Source organism: Varanus komodoensis, unplaced genomic scaffold (assembly GCF_004798865.1).
Source record: "Varanus komodoensis strain SLA01 unplaced genomic scaffold, ASM479886v1 scaffold4, whole genome shotgun sequence".
Classification (NCBI taxonomy): Eukaryota; Metazoa; Chordata; class Lepidosauria; order Squamata; family Varanidae; genus Varanus; species Varanus komodoensis.
Window position 1 is genome coordinate 33161390 of NW_025335941.1, and position 25852 is coordinate 33187241.

Genomic DNA, 25852 nt, shown 5'->3' on the forward strand with positions numbered 1-25852 from the left:
GACTATATAGAAATAGTAGTTGCTGCAATTAGGAGATGGGAGTTCTACTCATATTGTGCTTTCATTTACAACAGAACTAGCTCTTTTGTACTGATTCAGATCACAGCTGCATATACCCCAATAAATACCCATTTTTCCTTGCAGAGTCAGCTTGGAAGGAGGGATAGACAGAAACTTGAATATGTCAGTAAGAGGGGAGGGGGGAGAGAAATATGCTTGCTAGTGTGTTTTGAGAGGTCCCAGCCACAATTATCAGAATGGGCTGGAGAAAAATATAAAAGTTTTGGCAGGAAAGAGGTGATAAGCCTCTGAATTCATACCCTCTGATTAATGTGATCATTCCCCCAATAAATGGATGGTTAAAGTCATCCAGTAACAAGCATACCACATACACCCAGAGCTATCATCCTTTGTTTCATTCACACTTTAGCCCTACCATAGAAAGAGTTTCTATACCTTAGCCCTGAAAAATTGTATTTCATAGGAAAGTGAGAGGAGAAAAAATGATAAAAGGATGTAGAAAACTATAAGTTCCCCCAATTGGTGGTGGTGAGGGGGTTGAGCTAACAATAAGCTAGAGAGAACCATGACTTGAAATAAGGCAAAATGGTAGAAAAGAAGGATTAGGGCAAATGTGGAGAATTGGAAGCCAAACAGCCTTCCTGGGAAAACTGGGTGGGTGCTCTTTAAGAAATCAACCACAGTTATATAAGGCTCCATCTATTATACCTGTATTTATTATTTAAAGTGGGATTCAAACTTCTGTTGACTGTTTTTTTGTTTGTTTGTTTCTAAAGGGAAAGTGTCTTAAGTGAGTCCAGGAGTACAAGGCTTACCTTTTGATAAATCTAAGTGTGAGAAATTATACATTTCTTTTGTTTGCAAAATGATTTTTTCCTTTGGGGAATTTGCTTTCAGGTTCATAGCAGTTCCTTGTTTTTCCAGACCTATATGGTCACAGCAGGACATTTCAGTTCTAGAGCATTTGATATGCATTTGCTTTGGAATATATGTTTTTTGGCTTCACAAGGACCATGATTTGGGCCCTGTCTTTTTATATCTAATTCCTTTTGATCAGTTTAGGTAATTTAAAAAAAAATAAATCTGAAGTATGAATGTGTTTTTATCACTACAGGCAGAAACAGTCTTTCATAATAAACACTGCCTCATAACTGTTATAATTGTTTATAAACACTACAATAAACAGTGTTTTATAATAAATCCTTGGATGTATAGCCAGAAGTGTGGCGTCCAGATCTAGTGAGGTGTTCATACTGCTGTACAAAATTCTGGTGTGCCCACAACTGGAGGACTGCGTACTCTGGCCTCCACATTATAGCAGAGACATAGCTAGATTAGAATCAGCTTAGTGCAGGGTCACAAGAATGGTAGCCAGGTTGGGAGGGATGACATATGAGGAGAGATTGAGGGAATGGGGTCTTTTCAGGCTGGAGAAGAGTAGACTCCAAGGAGATCTTTTAGTGACTTATATGAGGGGATATCATGTGGAGGATGGCCAGGCCTGTTCTTCGCTGTAGTGGAAGGCAGGATGGGTTCCAATGGGGCAAAGCTCAAGGAACCAGGCTTCAGTTTGGATGTCAGGAAGTACTTCCTGATGGTTAGGACCCCTAGGACTTCCAAGGGAGGTGGTTAATGCCCCAACAGTGAGGGCATTTGAGGAAAGATTAGACAACCAATGTTGGGGAGTGGATTACATGAGTGGAGCTAGCTAGAGCCAGGGGTCAGGCTAGATGGCTGGGGAGACCCTATCTGACTCACTTTGTTTCTATGTTTTCTATGTTTATATAATCATCAATAGATGTGAGAACCTGGCCTGAAAAATATGTGCACACATGCATATACGACTCTGTACTCTAGTTCTTTTTTAATATACAGTAGTTCCCCAAAATTCGTGGGAATTACATTCCTAAAGCACCCGTGAATTGTGTGAAAAACTGTGAATTTGGTGCTGGCAATGGGCGCCCACCGCCAAAGCGGTGCGGGTGGGAGCCGCGAGTTGGGAGCACATGCATGGCAAGGCAGGGACAGGGGCGGGCGGGCGCAGAAATTGTTTTCTCCAAGCGAGTCCAAACTCGGAGGAAACACTCTCCTTGCAAGCATGTCGCCTTACGGCGAGGCGCCGGCTTATTCGCAAGGAGATTGGCTTGGACTTGCTCAGAGAAAAATTCCGCGAAAGACTGAAGCTGCGAATGTTGAACCGCGACTTCACGGGGGTATACTGTATACCTGAAGAGCACCATGAAGCAAAATGTGTTTTGTCATTTCTGGTATTTACCATTGCAGGTACCTTGCAGGTATTACACGATGCACATATACTATTTTCTATTGTATTTTGTGAGACCATGTGATTTTGAAATTATCTCTATCAGTTTGTTCATTCTAGTTGATCTCTGGCATCCCAGTATTAGGTCATCACTAACTTTTGATCTATTTGGTCAAATCACTTAAATCATTGTGTATGTTTATCAATTCAGCCACTAGGCCTTTGCTGTAGCAGCGGGATTAGCATAAGGCATAGCACATGCTCACCCATGTGTGGACTTGAGCATGGGGCTTAATCTTTTCATAGTCTTCTGGTACAGTTTGTTTCCTTTATCTTTGGGTCATCTTAACATTATTGCCAAGCTGGGGAACACATTGTGAAGTGGTTCTGCTACACTTAGAGAGAAAGCAATGGAAAGAATTCTTTCCTATTTAAAGCAAACCCATTGGCAGATTATCTGTGTAGTATCTCTGTCCCTTGATCAGCCCTCACCACTTAGAAACTGGTCCCCAGATGCTAAGGTAGATTTGTTACAATAAGAAGAAACTGCTGTAGCACTCAGCCTAATTAGAAGCATTAGTTAACTGCAAATGAGACAGTTGAAAATGAGAAAATAACAGAAAAGTAGAGAAAAATAAAACAATGGCAAAGTATGAAGAAACATAATCTAGGAATTATGTGAAAAAAGACAAAAGAAGGATATTCTGCATGCAGCAGCATAACTCTTATTGAAGGTCAGGATCCCACCTAGAGATTTTGGCCATGTCTTGTCATCCCAGGATTAACATTCACTTAGAATACCTGATCTGACTGAGATATGAGAAGAAGTCACACTTCATCTATGTGCTTCTACCTATTTAGTGCTTCTAAAAGGTAATATCCTTACTGTATAAACTAACTCTTAAACCAACAGTCAATAAACAAATGAATGGTAGAGCATCTGAAATAAACTTGCTGTGAGAAATGCGTGGACACATTCTTCTTTCTCATTTAAAAGTAACAACAGTTAATACCTCTGAAAACTGAAATAGTGCTGATGCATCACTTTCTTTTGAATCTGCAGGGGCATCTGGTTGTGATGGGCTGGCAGAAATCTGGAGGGAAAACATTTTTTTAATAAACATTTGAACATCACATGTCAACACAATCTGTTTTTTCTACTCCTCTAACATGTCAAATTCTTGTTCTTGTGGGTTCTCAGAGTGCAAATTTTCTAAAGGACTAGCAAATAACAAATTGCAAAAAATTCCAACATTATGAAAACCACTGCCACAATCAATAAAACAAAATTGAGAAAGAAGTATCATAAAAGGAAATAGCAGCATCTCTTGCACTGAGAGAAATAAATTAAGCTTCTTATCTGACATGTTAATTACATAGAAAGCACTAAAATAATCAGCATCATACTAAGTGAATAGTAGAAAAGAGAATTTCCAAACTAGAATAAGCAGTATTATTTTGAACTCTCATAGTTCAAAGCCCATCCAACCAATTTCAAAGGAGACTAACTTACAAGAAATGAGTTTAAGATTGGAATATCACCATTCTAGTTCATTTTTTTCAGTAATGTAATGTTCCAGTGTGCTAGGCAAAAAAAATCAGCATGCCTAATCATTAATGGCAATGTTAACTACCTGTTCAAAAATTTCACTTGGAAGACTATTATTTTCTCGCCTGTTTTGAATGCATCAATGAGCATGCTCTTGTAAAAGTTACACACTTTTATATTCCACTAATTTCAACAAATAGATTTAAGTTACATAATTCACACCCCATTTAAGCATGTCATTTATCTCCAGAGATTCTGAGATTCACAGTTAAACTATGGAATTCACTGCCACAAGAATTAGTGATAGCCATCCAGTCAGATGACTTTAAAAGAGCTCTGAAGAGAAGATTATCAATGGCTACTAGCCTCAATGGATATATGCTACTCTGGTATCAGAGGCAGTAAACCTATGTACACCAGCTGCTGGGGAAAAGTCATACACTTTGTGCAGCTGGTTTGATATTGTGTGCATAGAATACTAGACTAGAGAGCCAATTGGTTGGATCCAGCATGGCTTTTCTTATGTTCCTATCAGATAATCTATTCAAAACTATTGCTTTTAGCTTTCAATAATATTTGAGGATTAAAAAATATTTTGGGTACTTCATGGTATGCAGTCTGCCTTAGGTCTTATCTTAAATTCTTAGATCTTCTCAGCATTTACAAAATAATGGTACACAAATGCTTGGTGTCAGCATACTGTTTTGACTATTATTTATGCTTACCATGGATTTCCAAGCATTCTCATTGGCTCCAACTATAGTATTCTCTCCTTTGCATGTCTGTGAATGTTTGAGCTTATCCCAGAAGTGTCATAAGAGCATTTTGGGGTAGGCATCTTTGGGGTTTTTTTGCTAGTCTCTTCATACTTAAAATAACCCCACAGAAGTTACTGGCAGAACACCCTGAAGGCACAGCACATATAGGGCTTTTCACATGAAACTTTTAATCCACAAATTTTACTGAGGCTTCCAGATTCTTTGTGGGATTACCATTTTGTTCCTTTACATATGTCCCCCATACCGGGGTGGGGGGGGGCGAGGGAGAGGTGTCTCCACCTTTCTTTATGTGACATCACTCTTTCCATCTGTTCTTTCCCTCCTGGTTACCTTAAGTCAACTCACCAATGGTCCTCAGGGGCATAGTTATTTACAAACTTGTTGGTGACTAAAGTATATTTTAAATTGAACATGAGTATACATTTCTACCAGTTTCAATTTCTACTGCGCCATGAGCCTTGGGAACAAGGCTGGCTGAGACTAAGAATGAACTTGTGCACTACAGTCCTAAGCGTATTTGCTTAACAGTAATAATAATTGATTCAATGCCAAGTATGTTTACTTATTATTACTGCACTCCTCATTTATATTAAATCCAATCAGGTTTGAGTTTATCTTACTTAAACATGTAATGTAAATCCTTTTGTAGCTTGCAGTTAGTTCATCCAATCTATTATTTACCCGGGTGTGGACACAGTAACATAGGTACTCCAATAATATGAATCATGAATAAGACTCACTGAAAACAACAGTGGGGTTGACTTTCAATGGGACTTATTCATCACTAACTTTTGTTGAATTATGTGTGATGTGATGTGTAAACTGGGCAATCTTGGATGTAGCTTGCAAGCCACCTTATGATGGAAAGTAAAAGGTATGATTATGGGAACTGCTCTTGATTATATTTGTGAGTGTCTGGTGCAGATCCTTATCCTTATCCCTAGACAGGTATTTGAATTGTATGGACTGTTTGCATGCATAAAAGTGGAGTTTGGGAATTGACCATTTGTTGTGCCTTCATAGAACAGTAGTAATAGGGCATGATCCACTATTCTTACTCAGGGATTATACTAAAGGATGTTTCTACAGGTTAATTCCAATTGTTAACTGACCAAAACAAGTCCTGAGAGAATCTGATGCTGGACCAAGGTTTCTATGTTACTGTCTAATAAATTAAATGTTTCACTTGCTAATAAGTTTTTGCTTCAGGATAGTTTCTACCATGCATGAAAGAAACCTTTATTTAGTTCAAGATAGCTTTATGCACAGAAATCTCTATTTATATAAAAAATCAGCTAACTTAAAGCACTGGAATTTCTCTGAAAGCTTTTTATTAGTAAAAGCAGAGGGGAGTCATTATAATAAGTTCACCTCAGCAAATTGAAACAATGGTGACTTGAGACATCCTTCTGTGGAGTTGGATGCATCGGAATGGCATGTGCTTGAGGAAACCTAAAACAAAAGTTACCAGAAAAAAATATTAGGGACTTAACTCTGTTCTGGATTAAACAGCTGACACAAGAGACTATCCTGGAAAGTAACCACCTTGGTTTGTTGTGCCATAAAAACCTACCTGATATGTAGAATACTTCATACACAAAGGAACTTTTTAAAAAAGTAACACAAACCTCCACAGAAACACAAAGCACAAACCTCCACAGAAACACTGAAAACACTATGGAAGTAATAACTAGGGGTAGGATATACATCTAAGACCTCTGTCCATTCATTGATCCTTCCATAAAATGGGAAAATTAACTGAGATGAAAGCAGAGAAAAATGAAAAATCCTATTAAATTAATCTGAATTCCTCTGTACAAAGTATATAAAAGTATGGTTGGCTCCTTCTATATTCCAGCACTGGTTCTTCATTTTCCTTTCGTAGTAGAGACACAACAGCATTCCAAACACTAACAAGATTTGCTACATGAGACAAACTTCTTCCAGTAAAGATTCCTAAAACTTTAGTAAAATTAATGACCGCCAATACCTAGTTACTTCATTAACAATTGTTTAGAAGATGCGTATCATTAGTGTAACCTGATAAATCTTCAAGAAAAAATGTTCTCATTACAACTGAATAGTACTTAATTCTGACTAATGAATTATTAAATGCAAACAAAGGATGGAAATCTGGGCCTTCTTTCTCCTGTTAATAGTAAAACTTAGCCTGTGTCCTTCATGTCTGGCTAAATCATTCTTTAATAGAAAGTGTACAGACGTTTTTTGTACTGTATGTTTCAGCCCAATCAATTGGTAATCACAAGACTACACAGATTATTTTGGGAAAGGTTGCTGAAATTGCTATTCATGTAGACTTTTTCTAAGAAATTTGTCAGGTGCATTGGAAAAAATCAGCCTGCAAATGAGTGTTTAGATGGTGCACAAGCATATCCCTAGTCATGACATTATATGTATTGAGGCTTGCAGAAAGATTTAGAGTTAGGGTTTGACTTGGGAAATTGTTCCCTTCAACAGCAAGTTGCATATATACATTTTTTTCTGATTAAATGTGTTCCAGTCCACTGTCATGAGGTAGTCCCTTCCCCCATTTCCCTTAGGCTCCAAAATGTAAGGCAATCCTTTACAATGTGGATCCTTATTAAGACTTCAAATCTAACAAGGCAGTGCAGCTCTAAATAGTTTTTTATCAAGCTGAAAAGATAAGCTACTTGCTCATGTAAAAAACTGAAGCCAAACTTCTTTCCAGCTCCCCCCTTTCAGTAACTCTGCAATTCCATCCTTAGAGTGGTTCTTGTTGGTGGGGAGCTAGTCAGCAAGCCTTCCAACAGGGTAGCTCCTCTCTCCCAAAACCTCATTACAGGAGCAAGGACTGTGTCCTGCACATGCTCCCACTCCTGTCTTGAAACCTCTCGCATCTCTTTCAAAACATACCTACTCTCACTGTCAGCCTGGGAAACTGCAGGTAGTGACCTTGAAGAAGCTTCAAAGGTTTCTGTCCCCCCACCCCCATTGCCTTCTTTTCTGGTTCAGAATTTGATGGCATATCTTGCTGAAAAGATTGCAAAGAGCAGTGCCTGGTCAACTCACTACATCCACAAAAGGTAAGTTTAAGAATAAATGTGATTGCTTCTAAAGGCACCATAAGGCTCTTTGTTGTTTTTATATACATATACTGTGTGCATGTGTGTATACATGTGTAACTGCCAACAGAAAAACAACTTCCATTCTTTATAGCACTTCAAAGCCTGTACTACAAACAGCTTGCTTTAAAGCTGTGTATATCTATTTCATAACCTAGAGATCTAGGATATAGCCATACACTGATCTGTACAAAGCTGAGAAAAGCCAATTTAAACCTGTGGTGCAGAACCTCAAGCTGGGGACCAAATCTGGCCCACTGGGGATCCCAATCTAGCCTTCCGCATTTCTGCAGAAGTCACCCATCTCCTCCCCTGGCCTCATCCTTTTCTCTCCAGCCACCAATTCTTCCCTGAGGTCAAAATGCCTTTTCTAAGGGTTAGTTACTTGCAGTAAGAGCTTTAAGCTAAAATATGTTGGTTTCTTTGGCCTTACCCACTTTGTGTCTGGCTCTTCCTGCCACTGGTATGAAGTCCCCAGAGGGTATCTCCAAAACAGAACTCAGCCCTTGGGCTGAAAAACGTTCAATAACCCTGCTCTAAATCTAGCTGCTGCAGTGTAAGTGCTTAAGAACATGAGCTATAAGCCAGAACCACCCCCCCCTGCCCCCAGATTGATTTTGTGCTCGGCACAGCCAGGAATTCAATCAGTGACTATAGGCAATTTCTCAATTCCTCACTTCACTACACAGATAGGGACAATTATAAGGGTAATTGTTACTATCTTGTGACATCTTAAATACAAATATTTTCAGAATGCACAAGCACCTGTAACTAGAATCCATCTTATCAGACACATGAAGTGTTATCTTAATATGACAGGTATGTGTATGCATGTATACATACATCTATACAGACACAGTTGTTGAACTGGGAGCACAGTTAAGCGGTGAAGTTAGAGGGAAATGAAATTCAACTATGACAAATCTGTTATATTTTAAATGCATGCACAATCAGTTTCCAGAGGTAAGAAATTTTAATTTCAGCAAAAACAGTGAAGAATGTAGCAGTACTTTAACAAATGATATGTTTACTATGATATAACTGAGTGATCTGATTGATTGTATAAAATGAAGTGAAAGCTTACACCACAGTAAACATGTAGTCTTTATGGTACCATAAGCCATTTTTGTATTACAGTTATCAAGAATAATGCTACAGGTTCAATCCCCTGTAGTCTGAATCAAAGGAACAAGTAGTTGTCCTGCTAAAGGTATTCACTGAGCTTTAAGCAATTCAACTTCTTGTTCAATTGTCATTCAGTAGTTTCATGTTTGAGTTCCTTCTGAAGTTTATTTATGAGAAAGGAACTTTGCAGGGAGACTCCAATAATGTTTACTTTATTCTTACTTTTACTTCACAAGACTAGCATATGTGTCTGCTTAGGAAGAAATTGCATTAAGATAACTGGGGCTTACTCCCCTCACCCCCCCCCCCCAAAGGGTTTAGGATCGCAGCGTATTTGTTTTTGCTGCAACAGATTAACAGGGTTCTCTCTCTGGACACAAGTGGTGTATTATAAATGCTGTAATGTACTTCAAACTATTTGTTCTAAATGTATTTTACCTTTATGTAACCACTTGCCTTCAGTTGCCAATATTGATTGGAAAAGTGGAAACTAATAGCATGTAAAAATACATTTAAGTGCTTTTGGGCCTTAAGAAAAATGCTAAATACTTTGTAGCATCATTCTTTCTAATGCAGTTCAAGTTTTCCCATGCCCATGTGAATAAAGGTAAAAGCACAAGAGGGAGATCGAAATAGATCAATTTTTTTGATGAAACTAAGTAATCCTGTGGATGAACCCCAAAGTTTCCCTTTCTTCAATAATCATTCAATGACATGGAATGGTGATAGACTGAAAGGGGAAAATGTTGGCAACTAGGTAGAATGGAGTAGCTGGACAAGGCTGAGAGAGAATAGATGAGAAAGGTCTTTCTTGTTTCACACTGAGAAGCTATTTTAAAACATCCCCAGGAATGGAAGAGAGAACTTGGTCACACACTACAACAGAGAAATCAACTGGCTCCTGTCTCTATACTGCCCTCTAAAACCAAACAAAAACCAAAGACAAATACAAACATATAAACAATATCAATTGGGGCAGAGTAAGTTCAGTTGCTCCAGAATGCTGATTGAGTACTGTGGGGAGCTAGAATGGAGTAGCCAGAACCCTGAAACAAAGCATTCCACATTGCAGTATTCTGTCCCAGTTGTTATAATTATATTTAAGTACAAGTTTGCATCAAGCATTTGACAAAATCAGTGAATTTTGCATGAAGGGCTATGACTGTATTCAAAGAACTGTTAAGGTTCTGTAAGCAGCTTCCTCTTAATTGAAGTTTAACTCTTGAGATAAGAAAAGTTTGGTTCTGCTCTCCACTGTACCAAGTGCTTCATGTCGCACGCTGACAAAGTGTCAGGCTCTATATCAGCTAGCTGACATCACTTCCCCCAGATAAAAGACGTATCAAATAGTTGCGAAGATAGATTTATGCTACTATATTTCATACAGGTCGAACATTCTTAAATGAAAGGATTATGCAGAAAAGGTAATTGCTTACTTCTTGTGCAGTCAAGGCATGTTCTCCTGCTAACAGCAGCATACTGAGGCCCCCCATTTGTGTTGGATCTGTCAAATAAAAAAAATAGGCAGACCTTTCAGTCAAAGTATTTCTCTTGAAGGGATCTCAGACAGGTCTACTACTTTAAACACGCTGGCCCTCATTACTGAAAAGAACTGTGAAGTCCATATTGTCCAGCAAAGAATGCATCTTAAAGCATGTTGTGAAGAATGGATTCTATTTTTCCCCTAAAGAACTGTTTGTGGTTATTGTTGTGTGTGTGTGTGTGTGTGTGTGTGTGTGTGTGTGTGTATTTTCAACCCCTGTTTGATCTTTATCGCTGCTGTGAAGAAAAAAAATAAATCCATAGGTAAATAGTACATATCTTAAACATAAAAAGAATGCCACAGGAACAAAAAACTTAATACTGGAATGTCAATAAACTAGTAATAAAACCAGCCTACTGGCAACTTTAAATGTTACAACAATGTGCAGAAAAGTTGTGTGAGCAATCTGAGTCCCATTTCAGGTGTCCTCCTCCTACCTGCAGGAGGAGAAGAGTAAAGTCATGCTTGTTGGGGGTTGTGGTGAAGAAGGGATCCTTCTCTACAAGCACAGGTTTCCAACATGATTCAGAATCCTGCCTGATCAAGCGTGCTGCTAATCAGTTCAGGTTTTAAGAGCAGAATGTCCCCTCTTTGTTTTTTCTTCACCAATGTGGGGATAGGCTTGCTGAGGACATGACGGCTGGACTAAGGCCCAATCACTTATTCTTTTTGTTTTTGTCCCCTTCTTGCTAATCTCCAGCACCTTAATCACTTGAAACAGAGATATGTCCATCCTTTGGAATCTGTCCCTCTAGCTCTTACCACTCTTGTCAGGGCTGTTAAAACAGGAGATATCTGGTAATGTTTGACACCCACATGTAACATGTGTTATTTGTAAAAAGAAGTTCTACTGACAATGTGGAGAGTCAACATTTACAAAAACACAACTTTGCAAGTCAAATGGCTTCAGCATTTCCATAATCCTACAATATCCTATTACAAACAGGCACTTCTATTAAACTTTAGAAAAATCATAAGCCCAAGAACTTTGTGAGCTTTCTGCCAGCTGGCTCCCAGTAATACTAATCAAAAGACAATGTGCACTTGTTCCATCTTTTCCCCTCTGGAATGGTAGGGGAGACATTAAGGTGGTCTGTCCCCGGGGGCTGATGGATTCAGATGGATTCCGGAAAGCTCTAGGATTTTCCAACTGGTGTGGCACGCGCTGCTGTCAAAGCTCAAGTAACCCTGTGGAATATAGAGCTGACCTGGAAGTTTGACATGATTGTCCTCAAGCCCCCCCGACACACATCCGCAGAGCCCATCTGGCTCCTTGGTATATGCTGGAGCTGAGGTCAGTGAAGCAAGAGGAAATATGACTAAAGCTCAGGTGGAGGAGAACTCAAAATGAATCTGACCGAACACAGCTTAGTGCTTATTACTGAGCCTATTTCAGGGTGGTGAAAGTGGCAAGGAAGTAATTTATTGCCACGAGCACTGTGCCCTTACAGTGTCATCCAGTGGAGCTTTTCATCCTGGCCCAAAAGGAGATCTGCTCAAACCCTTAGAGGCCAATGTGACAAATCTACAGGACACTTTGAGGATGAAGTTGCTTGGATCTTTAGTGACTTGGGCACCACATTTATCCCAGTTCCATTGGCAGAGATATACAGAGCACTGGTCCCATTCTCCTGGATGAGTTCTAGCTAGTGCAGCCTTAGGATGTGGACAGAGTGCATGGTTCTCCCCAAGCTATGACCTGTTTACTTGATCCTTGTCCATTCTGGGTGATTGGTAAATTGAAAGGGAGAACTTGTCCAGGAGGTTGCCAATGCCTCCTTAAGAAAGGCAGTGGTGTCACTCGTGCTTTAAAAACTGCTGTGATTGCACCATTCCTGAAAAAAACCTAGCCTGGATCCAACCAATATAAATAATTATAAATCTAGAGCCAAACTGCCTATTCGGCAAGGTGATTGAGTGGGTTGTGGAAGCTCCAAGCTCTCCTAGAGAAAACAGATTATTTGGATCCATTTCAATCAGGCTTCAGGTCTGGGTTTGGAATGGAAACTGCCTTGGTTGCTCTGTGGAATGACCTCCGCATGGAGAGAAATGGGGGAGCATGATCCTGTTGATCCTTCTGGATCTCTCAGAGGCATTCAATACCATTGACTATGGTATCCTTCTAGAGAGCACCACTCTGTTGGGGTTCCACTCTTTCCTGGTCAACAGTCTTCAGATGGTGGCACTGGGGGACTATCACTCTGCACCTTGGCCTTTGTTGGAAGAGGTCATCTGGAGGTTTGGGCTGAAATGTAATCACATGACACCCAGCTCTACCTCTAGTTTTCATCTAATCCAAGTAAGGCAGTGACTTGAGTCAGTTTTATTATGGGTATCCATAATAAATAAAATATTTATGTTTAAATAATTTTAGTTACCAGATGTTTTTATTCACAGAAATGTTTTAAATTGTATTATATAAATGTTGAATTTTATGATGTTTATTGTTCCATTTTATTGATTATGTATTGTTTATATCAATTTGTTTTAATTGTTGCTGCTCAATGCAATGTAAGCTGCCCAGAGAGCCTCATGGATACGGGGTGCGACATACAAATGTAATAAATAAATAAGAAGTGATGAGAAAATATGAGACGGTCGCAAGTGGAAGATGCTATTGTCTGAGCAACCCCTTAAATTGCATGACTACAACAGAGTGATTGCACAGTAAAAGCTCTTTCTGGAAGCACAATTATTACCAGCCAGAAACTGGGTGATTGATGCGAAGAGCAATCTCAAACTTGCCTGCCATTGCAAAATTCAGTTGAGGCATTTCTTCTGTCTTCAGCAACTTTTTTGGACTTGGCAAATCTTTTGCAGATTCTGATGGGAAAGCCCACAGCTTTTTCCGGTTAGTTACTGTAGAGGACTGGGTTTTCACAGGTTTGCTTGTAGGCGGGCACCACTTGTAGCCAGGGTTTGCTTTCATGAATGCATCCTTGTACTATGAAGAGAAACAGTAATTTGTATTAAGGCACGGCAAGACTGCTTTTCATGAAACAATGCAAATGTTTGTATAAGTACTCAATTTCGGATGTAAATTTGCAACTACATGCATTGAATATTGCCTGTTTAAGGTCTATCATACTTACTCAACTTCAACACTGAGCTGGTAATGTCTTTGATATGATTTACCCTGAAGTTTTATTGAAACATTCTGATTTGGGTATTAGTGATCTATACAGGCTTCTTCTTCTGCAAGCATGCATTTGCAAATTTCAGGTCATGAAGCAGTTATCACCCTTGAACTGCCCTATGGATTATGGACCCTCTTACTTTACTCTTGTAAGCCAGCCAACTACATAGGTTGTAGATAAATGCTCTGGCTATAAACACTAATAAGCAAATTTATTTGCCACAGGCTTAAATACCATAGTACCATTCTTGTCAACGGTTGTGTGTGTGTGTGTGTGTTAACCAGAGACAGGACGTCACATTCTTCCAAAAGAGAAATAAAAAGATGCATCTACCTGGCAAATATGAGAAATTGATTTTTTGCTCTACCAATCCACAAAAGAAGCAGATCCCAATTATTTCCTTTTACTTTCTATATAAAATGTATATAGGTTACTGATGAAAATGGGAAGGCTAAACAAACTAATATATGTTCAACATAAGCTGCTTGAGGTTATCACAGGAAAAACTAGTGTTTTATTACATTCTCACTGGCTATGTTTGTAGATAGTGTCTTACCAGTGCTAAATTAATCAGAAACTTATCAAGAAGCAAAAGCTTACCACCAAGCTGAGATTCCTAGTTCATCATTCCTCTAAAACCCACAACGTTAAGCCAGGGTTTCTTGTTGGTTTATGATTTTTTGGGAAGGGCATTCCAGGAGACCTGATTTAAACATGATGCTACACTTTTGCCTTCTGATTAATTCCTGCTTGGGTTAGTCATTGCAGGTGGTGGGAAGAACTAAGCAGAAACAATCAGGGAGTGTACACCAACATATTCATGTGAATTACGTACAAGAATCTACAACAATTCTGATTTATGTTTGTATGTGTATTTCTCTGTACCATACTGTTAACACACAGACTACCTACTGAGATTGTAGAACTGCTACATAAAAACACATTGATTGAAAGATTCAATAGCCCAAACTTTTTAAAGAACATATGCTATACCATCAGGTGTAAGTGAATGCTAATTTCATATTAAATGAAACTATGGACTCTAATGGACCAGAGGATGGTGGAGGACAGGAAGGCCTGGAGGAATGTTGTCCATGGGGTCGCGATGGGTCGGACACAACTTCACGACTAACAACAACAACAATGGACTCTAATAACCACAATACCGGGAAATGTGGGTAATGCTTATGATTCAGAGATATTTTAACTGAGGGAGTCATCTGACAAGGATGCTAGCTACCTTGCTCTCTCTCTCTCTGTGTATAAATGTCTCCTATATTTGCTTATTTACTTATTACAATTATCAATTGTCCTACCATTCTTCTAGAGTCTGAGGGGCACACATGATCCCCCTCCCCCTCCCTTTTACTAACAATAACACTATCAGGAAGGTTAGGCTAACCCAAGGTCATCCTTTGAGTCAGCTGAGATTAGAATCCAGATCTCCCATGTCTCAAACATTCTAACCACTACACCACACTGGCTCTTGTGTTTATTGGTAATCCTCATTTTCCCTATGTGTTATACATCAGTAGAATTTCTACTGTTTTGTCAAGGGATCAGAAGGATAGCCTCTTCAACGTACTTTGACAATTGCCAAACATATTTTTAGGAATAGAGCAATTTATGTCCATTTACCTTTTCATCTCTTCTAACAGGTAGAGAATGAATCTGAAATTTTCATCATTCTTTAATGGTATTTAAAAGTACAAGTGTCTATCACCTCTGAATGGATAATGGATACTTGGGAAGGCCTAAAAAGCTTGGATTTACTCTGAGATGCTTTGTTATGCTGAATCTGAACCAGAGCTCGCAGGCCACACTGCATTATCACTGTATTCCATGGTCTATTCTCTTTGGAAATGCATCATAACAAAGCTGAATGGAAGTGGAAGACTTCCCATTGAAAATAAAAGCTTTATTTCCCATGTGTATTTTCTTCAACACTTTACCAAAGATGAGTGTTAAGGGTATCCCATAGCATGTTTTTATTACTAATTACTGTTGAATTTTACTCATGTATACTTAAACTGCAGAAAGAATTAAAATTATACACTTAATTGCATGCCTCATACACATTTATGGAATGAATGTTACTGCATTAAGCACACTTGGCTATATTGTTTTTTTAATAGACAGTACAAGAATTGTTTTTAGAACCAAGCATCAGGGAAATCCTATAAATATAGGACATGGTTTTTTTTTTTTTTAATATACTATTGTTAGCAGTTTCTGATCTGCCATTTTCCACAAGAGTGTTATTATTCTTCCACTGTGAACAAAGATTTAGTACATCAGATGAGAAAGTTAAAAACCTCATAAGAGAGTTCCTTGTCCAGCAATAATTCACATTTCCAGATATCAAGATACCTCCTGTATTCCATTATTTTGGTTATCATTTCAGAAAATAGCTTATGATTTCATCAGATCAGAATTAGTTTGATTTGGTAATTAAACACTTTTGAATTGCTACAAATGTTATTCATTATTCATCTGCTCAGAATAAATCTCTTTGGAATAAGAGGAGTGGATATTTTGCTTGCGGTGTTCCAATTATAGAATACACTCCCTAGGGAGGTAATTTGGATTCAACTTCAGGCCAAAAAAACTTTTATTAACCTCAGGCGTTTAAAGTTTTGTATTTTGGTTCTTATCAGCTGCTTTAATAATGATTTCTTGTTTTATATTAATTTTAAATAAATATATAGAGTTGGTTGTTAGTGTCTAGTACTGTCTTCATTCTAGGGGGACTTACCACAAACACAATGGAAACCTTGAGGTTCTCAAAGCCAGAAAAAACACTTGCTTCCAGTACAGCACAGTTAGCAGAATTTGGAAAAGTTCTGCTGACCAATCCTATGCTCAAAACTAGCATTTCCTTCTCTTTCTGGAATCCCGTTTGAAAATGCTAATTCTTGGTATGCCAGTAGCAGGACCCTTGTGCACAATGGAACCAGTAGGAATTGAGTGGCAGTACTGGACCCTGTCCAGTATTTTTATGTTGTGCTTCAAGAGAGAGTTTGGTGACAATTATTTTATCAGTGTATGGACATCTAATAATCTAATAAAATGTAGCATTATTAATTCTTCATCTTTCAAACTATTAGGAATGATGCCTCAGTAAAACATTTTTGAAAAGAGCTACTAATGGGACATCCTAGGTGGGAAGAGAGTGGTGAGTTAACTGGTGGATGGTTCGCCATTCAAAGACCTGCTGGCCTGCTCCAGCTTGTGTGAGAGACATAGGGCATTTTTTGACACTTAAAATTCCAGGCAGATCTTTGCTTTTCTATTTTTCCTCTCACTGAATCCAATATGAAATGAATTTATTTGTCAGTTTGCATCTGGTGGTTCCATGTCTGACTCCTCCCTGTAATGCAACTATTGCTGGTAGAAAGAACACTATTATGCTTGCAGAGTCCTTCTACTCCATCCTAATATCTTCAGTTTGCCTTCACTGGGGGTTAAGCTCAGGAATGAGCAACTTTTGGTCCTCCATCAGCTGTAACTAGCATAACCAGTGGGAAGGGATCATGGTAGCTGAAGCCTTTGAGATGTTTTGCCTTACAAACTGTCCAGCTTGCTTCAGCCTCTTAATATTGATATTATGCTGATATATTTTATGATTATGCAGAATGCTGCTCTGAGTACTTTTATTGGAAGAAAAATATATACATAAGAATTCATATAATAATCATTAATAATACCAATAACAGCATTAATAAAATTCAGATGCACTTTCTTCTTCAGCAAAAGTGGCATGATGCAAGAAGCATGTGAGTTTATCTTCAAAACTTGGTGTCTCAGAGGTTATAATTTAGCACAACAGTTGGCTGAACCTTAACCCATTTTTATAGTTTCAGAATGCAAACCTATACTTACTTTTCTGGGAATAAGTACCACTGAACTCACTGAGATTTAATTCAGAGTTGGATTGTGTTGCTCATCATGTAAGTATCGTCTGAACTCCTATCAGTACAACCATTCTCAGGTTGATCTTTTAAAAATCTCCTGGTTAAAAGGTTGTTGGCTCTGCCTTCTTTTACTTGTTTAAAGCTTTCTCAAATTATTATTTTTGGAAGCAACATATAAAGTTTTTAGTTTTGCTCTTTATCTGCTTGACTAAATGTTGATAACTCTCATTTTCCTTATAATAGTCTGCTTTCTCTTTGTTTCATAAAGTATAATTTGCATCTAAAATCAGAATTTAAAACATTTCATTCTGTCACTAAGGGAATACCAAGTACAGTTAAGGCTACAGTAGTATGCCCACCTATCTGGCAGCAACCTAAACTCAACAGGATTTCCTTTGGAGAAACTTTGGCGATGCCTTTCTCAGCATGATGGAGTTTTTCTGCTAAAATAGGTGAGGCTAAATGAATTTCCTTATGAGAAGGAGGTGTGTATGTTATGAAAGGAAGACTGTTATCTTGTTCGTGTTGTTGCTCTCATTTACCTAAGTGTCTAAGCAGCTTATTGAAAAACGGTTGCTTTAGTTCTTGGCTAAGTTTGGTGGTCTTTTTATCAAGCCACTGATCAATTATACTTAAAATAACTTAAAATACTTAGAATAACTTCTAGCTCATTAAGTTGTTGCAAGGCTACATATCTCTCTATCTATCCAGTAGGAGAAACCTTGGTAGAATTCAGAGAATTTTATCAGCCAAACAGTCTTCAAAAGAACCCTTAATTAAATAAATCTACCCTCAGATATTTTGAAAGGGAAAAATTAAGCAGTAAAACTACTATTTCTCTTGCTTTTGAGGAGCTGGTTATAGCATATCTGCTACCAAGATATTTGGATTTTTTAACAGGCTGATATACATGCCTACAGTCCTCTTTTAATTGTGTCTACTGGAACAGGAGATTCTCAAGATATTCTTTAACCAAAAATGTTAGCAATCTTTGAACAGGTTAGGTTGGTCCAAACATTGACAAGAATGAGGATATTATGCATATTGATAATTGAGACAATAAAAAATACATAATGGATGTTACTGCAATCAAAGCAAGTTTTCCAGTTTCCATAAAAGAAAATTTTGAACAATATATAATTATGCATAAGAAATGCACATTTACCGTATGATTGTATACTTGTCTGCTTGGATGAAAGTAAGTCTCGCTGATTTCAATGGGGCTTACTCTCAAATAAATTGTTATATGATTGTAGTCCTAAACAGCTTATTTGGGCTTCAAACACCTTTCCTTTTCAACTCTTCTTTTATTACAAAAAAACTGGTTAATATGGACCAGGAAGAAATCTCCCTAGAATGCCATGAAAAGCCATAAGCAAGCAAGCTAGCTAGCTAATAGGAAACAATCCAAAGCCTCAATCTCCTACCATATAAATAAGCTGCATGCTATCCAAGACAGCAGAGCATACAAGCAAAATAGGGAAGAGGAGATAGCAGAGACACATAATACATGGGAGAGATGACACTTGACACAGGGACATTCTGATTCACAGATCAGTCTCTTCACCACTATGCTATACTTTCAAATGTAATCATCTTCTCCAACAGAATTGTACAATCTTCTAAAATGGAGAGTATTTGTTTTGAATGCCACTTTTAAAATACCACCATAGAAAATGTTTGTGGTGAACTTCCTATTGTGGTAAATGTATGGTGTATTGCTAGACATGGTAAATGTACAATAAATACGTAACTGAATGTCTTATGAATACCTCCTTGGCCATGTCGGTGTATTTCTGCTTTTCTTTAGGGTCTAGAAGAGACCACCAATCCGCCAGTATCTTTGTAGCACCACGATTGTCCAGACGAGGGTGTTTTTGCCGCACAAGAGAGCGGTGGCGTTTGCAGAACAGAAGGAATGCATTCATAGGCCTGCGAGCTCGCTGTTCTGAAGATTCTTCATCTTCTGTTTCATCAGCATCATGCTCAAGACCATCAGCACTGAGAAGATGGACCTATTTTACAAAGGAAAAAAATACCCAAACATGTAAAGAATGTCACTGACAAATACTTTTTGTCATACGCCATCAATTATTCACCCCAAAATCTACATTTAAATTTTACATAAAATCTGAAAATAAATTTTCAATGACTTTTATTGAAAGTATCTTACTTAGATGTTCAAACAAATCAATAACCCTTCACAAATTAAAAAATGGATTTCATTTGGAACATGAAGTGCCAAGATGGAAGGTTCAATTAAGTGTCTATCTTGGCACTCAGTGCATTTCAGTGCAAGAAATCTATTCCTTATGTGTATATGTGCATGTACCCACATGCATATGTGACACAATGAGTACAAGTGGAGGGCACCTGTCATCAGTGGCTCTTCTGCCCACTTTGAACAACAGTTCAACCCACTGCTGGCATTCAGCCAGTACTTTCCTGGGCTGGGGCCCATTTGTCTCCCAAGCAAAGAATAGTTCCCCATTGTTGAATTGAAGGAATCCACCTATGTCCAGACACTGGAACTTCTTCAAAAGGGAGGTTCATCCTGTGGCCTTATTAATGGCCTTCCACTTGGTGACCAAAACCTTCTTGATTAGAAGGCCTTTGGACATATAACAGTTGTACAATTGTGTTCTAACTTGCAGCACAGAACTGTTCTTTATTGCTAGAGGGTATCTACTTGTTCTAATGGCATGTTTAGTTCTAATGGCTGATAGCCACCATTAGCAAAGTATAAATGAGTTAAAGAATTTAAGTAATAAAAGTGTATAATGTGTGCTAATTTCTACAACAAATAATTAGCTAATGGAATTTTCTGCCACAGGATGTGGTGATAACTACAGGTCTGGATGCGTTTAAAGGGAGATTAGACGAGTTCATCAAAACCTGTATGTTCAGAGGAAATATGCCTCTGAGTACCAGCTTCTGGATGGCTAAATGTGGTAAAGATGTTGCTTTCATGATCTGCTTGTAGATTAATCACTGCTACACGGTTGGCCACATGGACTACATCAGGAGTAGAGAGCTTCCACCACTCCATCATCCTCCACCACTGACTATGCTGCTAGGGAGCTAAGCTAAGTAAAGTAAAACATTTGGAGTGTCACAAGTTGCCTACCCAGGACTACATGGATTCAGGATATATCCATGCTGGCTCTTCTTGCATTATTAAATATACACATGCATTTGCTTCTAACAGACTTCTTAAAATGTCAGTCTATGAATTCTAAAATACCAGTCAGTAAGCATGTAATAAACCCCATATTCATACTGAGTAATATTTAAAACAGGCTTTTGTAAGCAATGAACTTGATTTCCAAATATGTTTTAGATAGTATATACAGAATACTGATTGCAAAGGAAGGTCATAATAAAATTATTTTTTAATGGAATAGCTCTACCTTATCAATATCTTCTTCGTCCTCTTCCTCCTCCTCCTCTTCAGAGAAGTCGAGTATTTTCTTTGAAAGTAGTGGATGCCACTGAAGACACTTTCTCTTTGGTCGTTTTCCAGTCCCCTCTCCGTCTGTTGAATGATCTTTATTCCTACTGCTGCCTTTCATTACTGTGACCTGCCGAGGAAAATACATTAAAACTCTGTTCTTACTAAAATCACATGTACTTGAATACTGATTTTCATCTTATTTATAAACGTGTTCATTTTCAATTTGAATCCTCAGCCAGTTTTCCATACAAAGGATGTTGACAGATGAAGTTGTACATTAGTAGCTATGTCCAGAATAGGTATAATATATTACTAATTTACTGTTAGTAATGTTTAAGTTTATGACTGATGTTTGGGTTTTTTCCCCTTTGGAATTCTGTTGCATTAGATGGAAAAAAATATGACTGGGGTAGGTTTATATTACAGGAACAGTCTTAGAGTAAAGTTCACTGGAGAACGGTCTAATTCCCTACAAAAGTGAAGCCAACTTTTACTAAATATCATTTTGCATTTTTGTCCGAGCCCTAATCAAGAATCCCTTCTTTTTAGTCTAACAAATAATATGCATGGTCTTGCTTCTGAAAATGAAAGAAGTTTTTGACACATAATGGCATTTGGTGGTATGATCTAGTTTTATCACCTGGAACTCACAGGAAAGATCCAACTCCAATTTGGAAGTTTCAAGTGAGAATAGTTAATGTCAACATTTTGATTCTCAACAACTGGAGAGTCACCTTCAGTGAAGGTCTAATATTTTAGACAGTAACTAAGCTATCACTAGCATTACCATAGTAATAATAAGTGAAGTTCTCTGGGCAGTTCACAATTCCAACGGAACCTGAGTTTCCCAACAAACTTGTGTCAACAAAAAGTATTGGCTTATACTACCTGAGTACAATTTATTTCAGCACCAGCACACCAATACTCTCCTCCCAATGTTTACTTTCAAATTGCTAAATATTTTCATATTGGGCATTTACAAAAATGCAGAAAAATTTTGTACAAGTGACTAGTAAGAACAGAAGTTTGTTAACTTTGTTATCGTTACTTTCTTCACTAGAATATAATACAAGGCACTTTGCTTCTCCAATGAACTTGTTAATATCAATGGAGGAACCCCAGCCTATGATGTCTTGGAATTTAAAACTTTGGGATTTAAAACAGGTATGCCTTTGGAAGTATTCCTGTAAAAGATCTTAATAAAGATACTAAAGAACATGGAAAGTTGGTATTCTTACACATAAACAGTAGATTACCTATTTTTTTCTCCTAGATAAAAACACAAAAGACTTCTTACTTCTGTTGCCTCGGAGCTGCCTTTACTCAAGTCATCACCTTTATTTTTGTACTGTTTAACAGTGTATATAATTTTAATTGAAGCCTTTTGGCATATTAATATATTCCTATATAACTGTTAATTACAAGTAACTCATATGTCTGTCTTTTGAAAATGTGTAATTAAACAATAAGCCTTTTTTCAACTTATTAAAAATAAAAAGTTCATGTGAATATTAGAAGGATGGGAAGTCTACTAGTAATGTAAATCCTGAGAAATGCAGCATTATATGTTTTTCCATACTTGGCAGCTCAGTTTTTTCATATTTAAGTACATACAGTAAAAAAACAATACATCAGAAAGCATTTGCTAGTGTAAGGGACTTCCCCTCCATCCCCACAGTTCCTTGCTGCCCCTACAGCAGGTCTGGCAAGATTTCAGGAGAAAACAGAAATACAATTCCACTGATTGAAGCCATTTCATTGGAAGAAAGCTTTCCTTAGATAGTTAAAGCTCTTTTATTAGGTTGCATACTGGTATGCATGGTAGGCCAAACCACCATCTTGAGGACCACAGGCTGTATTTTTTGTCCTCCATATTTCTGCCCTACAAGCAGGTCTCTAGGGATCCAGTGCAAGGTGAGGTATAAAAAGAGTTCACCCAGCTATCCTACTGAACCTTACTGTGGCATGGTGGTGGAACCTAACTGAACTGGGTTCCAGAAGCTGAGGAGGCCTACATGTTGGGAGCAGATCACTTCCTTCTTTTCCTTTCTTTCAGTAGACTCAAACAAAAACTTCAAAGTGCAGTTATTTTATTATAACTTATGTGGTTACAAAACAGTATAAATCAGAGCAGTGCTCTCTTTGAGATGAGGGAGAAGCATATGCCCATGTAAAGCACTGAATCCAAACTGAAACTTCCCCTCCTTCTCTCCCTTTGAGCAAAGCTTTTGACTTCACCCTCATGGTGGCCCCTACTGCTTACAGGCTACATGGTGGGAACACTGGATGCTTCTTAATTGAACCAGCTCATTTCGTCTGTTGTCGCCCAAACTATTGCTGCCCCTGTTGTGAAATGTCTTCTTCCTTGTCTAAGGTGAGTGGTTCTCACACTCTGCCTGAGAATCTTCACTGGGTAACCATGAAACTTCCACATCCTCTGGCTCCCGGCTCATTTTCAGAATTGGACAAATCTATCCAAGTAGAGAGTAATGTGTGACAGATTGCACCCCTATCTATGCTACACACATAGCCCACTACATGCTTTAAGCTTCTCTTCTTATGATACCTGTGTTCAGTGCATAGATGTTAATGGTAAGGCAGAACACAGCCACACTTACTCTCTTTGGTAGTACAGTACAAAAAGGGAGTTACTCACTAATAAAGCCTCTCACAACGAAGGCAAATGAAATAAGAGTTGATCATCTGATTGTTGATAGTGTGTGGGCTGATACACAGGCAGACTCAGGCTATGAAGCATTTACAGGTCTAAATCAGCACCTCAAACTCAGACTTACACAATTATTGCAATCATTAAAAGAGAACTGATATAGGGGTACTGAGTAGATTTTGAATATGGGGATAAATTAAATGAATGATGAATGATTTGGAGGGTATGAGGTCTGGAGTCCATTCTTGTTCATTCAGTGTTTTTGGGCAAGTCAGTTTTTAGTCTCATCTTCTCAAAAATGGATGTTATGTTGCTGCAAGGGAAAACAATGGGTGTGGGGCATAGCAGGTGGGGTTGACTCTTGGAGGCTCACACCTAACTTCTACCTTATTCTCAGTTAGAGGACTTGGACCTGTCACTTGCCTCTCAATGCTGGAGACACACACACACTCCTGGGGAATTCATAAGCAAAGCATGAGGTGAACACCACTCCACTGGGATTGTTCCAAGCATCTGGTATGTATACTACTGCTGATCATGGATGCTGGAGTCAAGCAACTAGGAGCTTTGTGTGAATAAAGTTGATAAAAGGTGATATAGAAATGATTTATGGGGGCGGGGGATTCTAGCACTTTGTAGACGCTTCCTACAGCACTGAGGCAATCTGCGCAGTGGCAGGTTGTCTCATACTATGGCATGTACACTACAAACTAAAATTTACTCTTACATTTACAAGGAAGGTTGTTAGGCTTGCAGAATATTTCTGTTCTGGAATAGTGCTTCATACTGCACAGTGTTAGTACAAACACAAGTAGAGCATAAGTTTGGATGAACCTCATTATCTGGATTCATTTCAGTTGGGGTTTAGGCCTGCTTCTGGCACAGAAAACAGTTTTGGCCAGCCTGCAGGATGACCTATACCAGGAGAAAAACAGAGGTAGTGTTGTCCTATTGTACTCCCACACATTTAGTGGCTTTCGATTCCATCAGCCGTAGTATCCTTTTAGGAGACTGGCTGAATTAGGAATGAGGGGACCTGCATTGCAATGGTCTTATTCTCACTTGGAGGGCTAGGTCCACAAGATGGTCCTTGGGAGATACTGCTATGCCCTGAGAACTGTCCAGTCTGGGGTTCTTCAGGGGTTAGTCTTGTCCCCCATACTATTTAACAGCTACATGAAACCTTTCCAGAGCTTTGAAGTTCACTGTCATCAGCATGCTGATAAAACACAGCTGTATTTTTCCTTTTCATTTTCAGCTGTGGATGTGCCAAACTCATACCTGGCTGTGACAATGGACTTGCTGAGGACTAAAAAACTGAAGCTCATTCCAGATAAGACTGAGATGCTGTTAGTGGATGATTCTTGACTGGATGGAAGGAATTAATCTAGGATGGACTGATATTCCACTTGAAGGAGCAGGTTCATAGTTTGGGGGTTCTTCATGAGTCTTCTTTATCATATGAACCCCAGGGGACAGAGTGCCTTCTAGCTTTGGCTGGTGGCCCAGCTATACTCTTATCTGGACAGAGATAGCTTAGTTTCACTAATCTATGCTCTGGTCATCTCTAAACTAGATTACTGAACTGTATTTACATGGTGTTGCCCTTGAACAGTGTTCAGAAACTACAGTTTGTGCAAAATGAGACTGCTAGATTAATAACAGGGGCAGATAGACTGAGCATGAAACAACAATTCTGGCCTCCTTACACTGGCTGTCCGTATGCTCACAAGGCCAATTCAAAGATCTGTTTTTAACCTGTAAAGCACTACAAGGCTTGGGACCGCAATACCTGGAAGAACACCTCTCCCAACTGCAATCTACTCCAACACTAAAATAAAATGTTCCCCACTAAGGCTTATTTCATGCCAACTTTAATAACTTTTTTTAGTCCTAGGTTAAGATTGTCCTCTAACACAGGGAATTTAATTAGTTCACTATTATATTGTGGCTTATGTTAGCTGCTTAAACAGATCTTATGATTCAATTTGTATAAGCTACTGGAGTTTTTTTACATTTGTTTTAAATTTGGGTTTTTAACTTCCATGCAGTATTTTTATTATGTTTTTATTGTTCCCTGTATTTTGTACTGTAGTTTTATATGTTGCGGTAAACCACTCAGAGAGCTCTGGATACCGAGTAGCATAAAAATAATAAATAAATGAATTTTAGTTATCTTTTCATACAAGTGGCTGACTCAAGGCAATAATGCAGACGACTAGTGGTGGTAAAATGAGCAGTGAAATGATGATAAGTTTTTTTTTTTTAAATGTTCCTAGTTCATAAATAACCATG

At 38.3% G+C, this 25852-nt stretch overlaps 1 protein-coding gene across 9 annotated transcripts in view; it reads right to left on the minus strand.

The window, feature by feature from the left end:
- BBX (BBX high mobility group box domain containing) overlaps positions 1–25852 on the minus strand; it is a 144427-nt gene that overhangs the window by 38369 nt on the left and 80206 nt on the right. For 7 of the 9 annotated variants that reach the window (XM_044442675.1, XM_044442674.1, XM_044442676.1 and 4 more), the window contains 6 exons: positions 20846–21016; positions 19190–19450; positions 13130–13328; positions 10278–10345; positions 5984–6064; positions 3298–3378 (listed from right to left, as the gene is read on the minus strand). In XM_044442675.1, the coding sequence (XP_044298610.1) occupies positions 3298–3378; positions 5984–6064; positions 10278–10345; positions 13130–13328; positions 19190–19450; positions 20846–21007 (852 nt within the window). In that variant the 5' untranslated portion in view covers positions 21008–21016. Of the gene's footprint in view, positions 1–3297; positions 3379–5983; positions 6065–10277; positions 10346–13129; positions 13329–19189; positions 19451–20845; positions 21017–22825; positions 22830–23564; positions 23573–25852 lie in introns of those variants that run through there. The other 2 variants (XM_044442680.1, XM_044442671.1) reach the window with 2 other exon arrangements.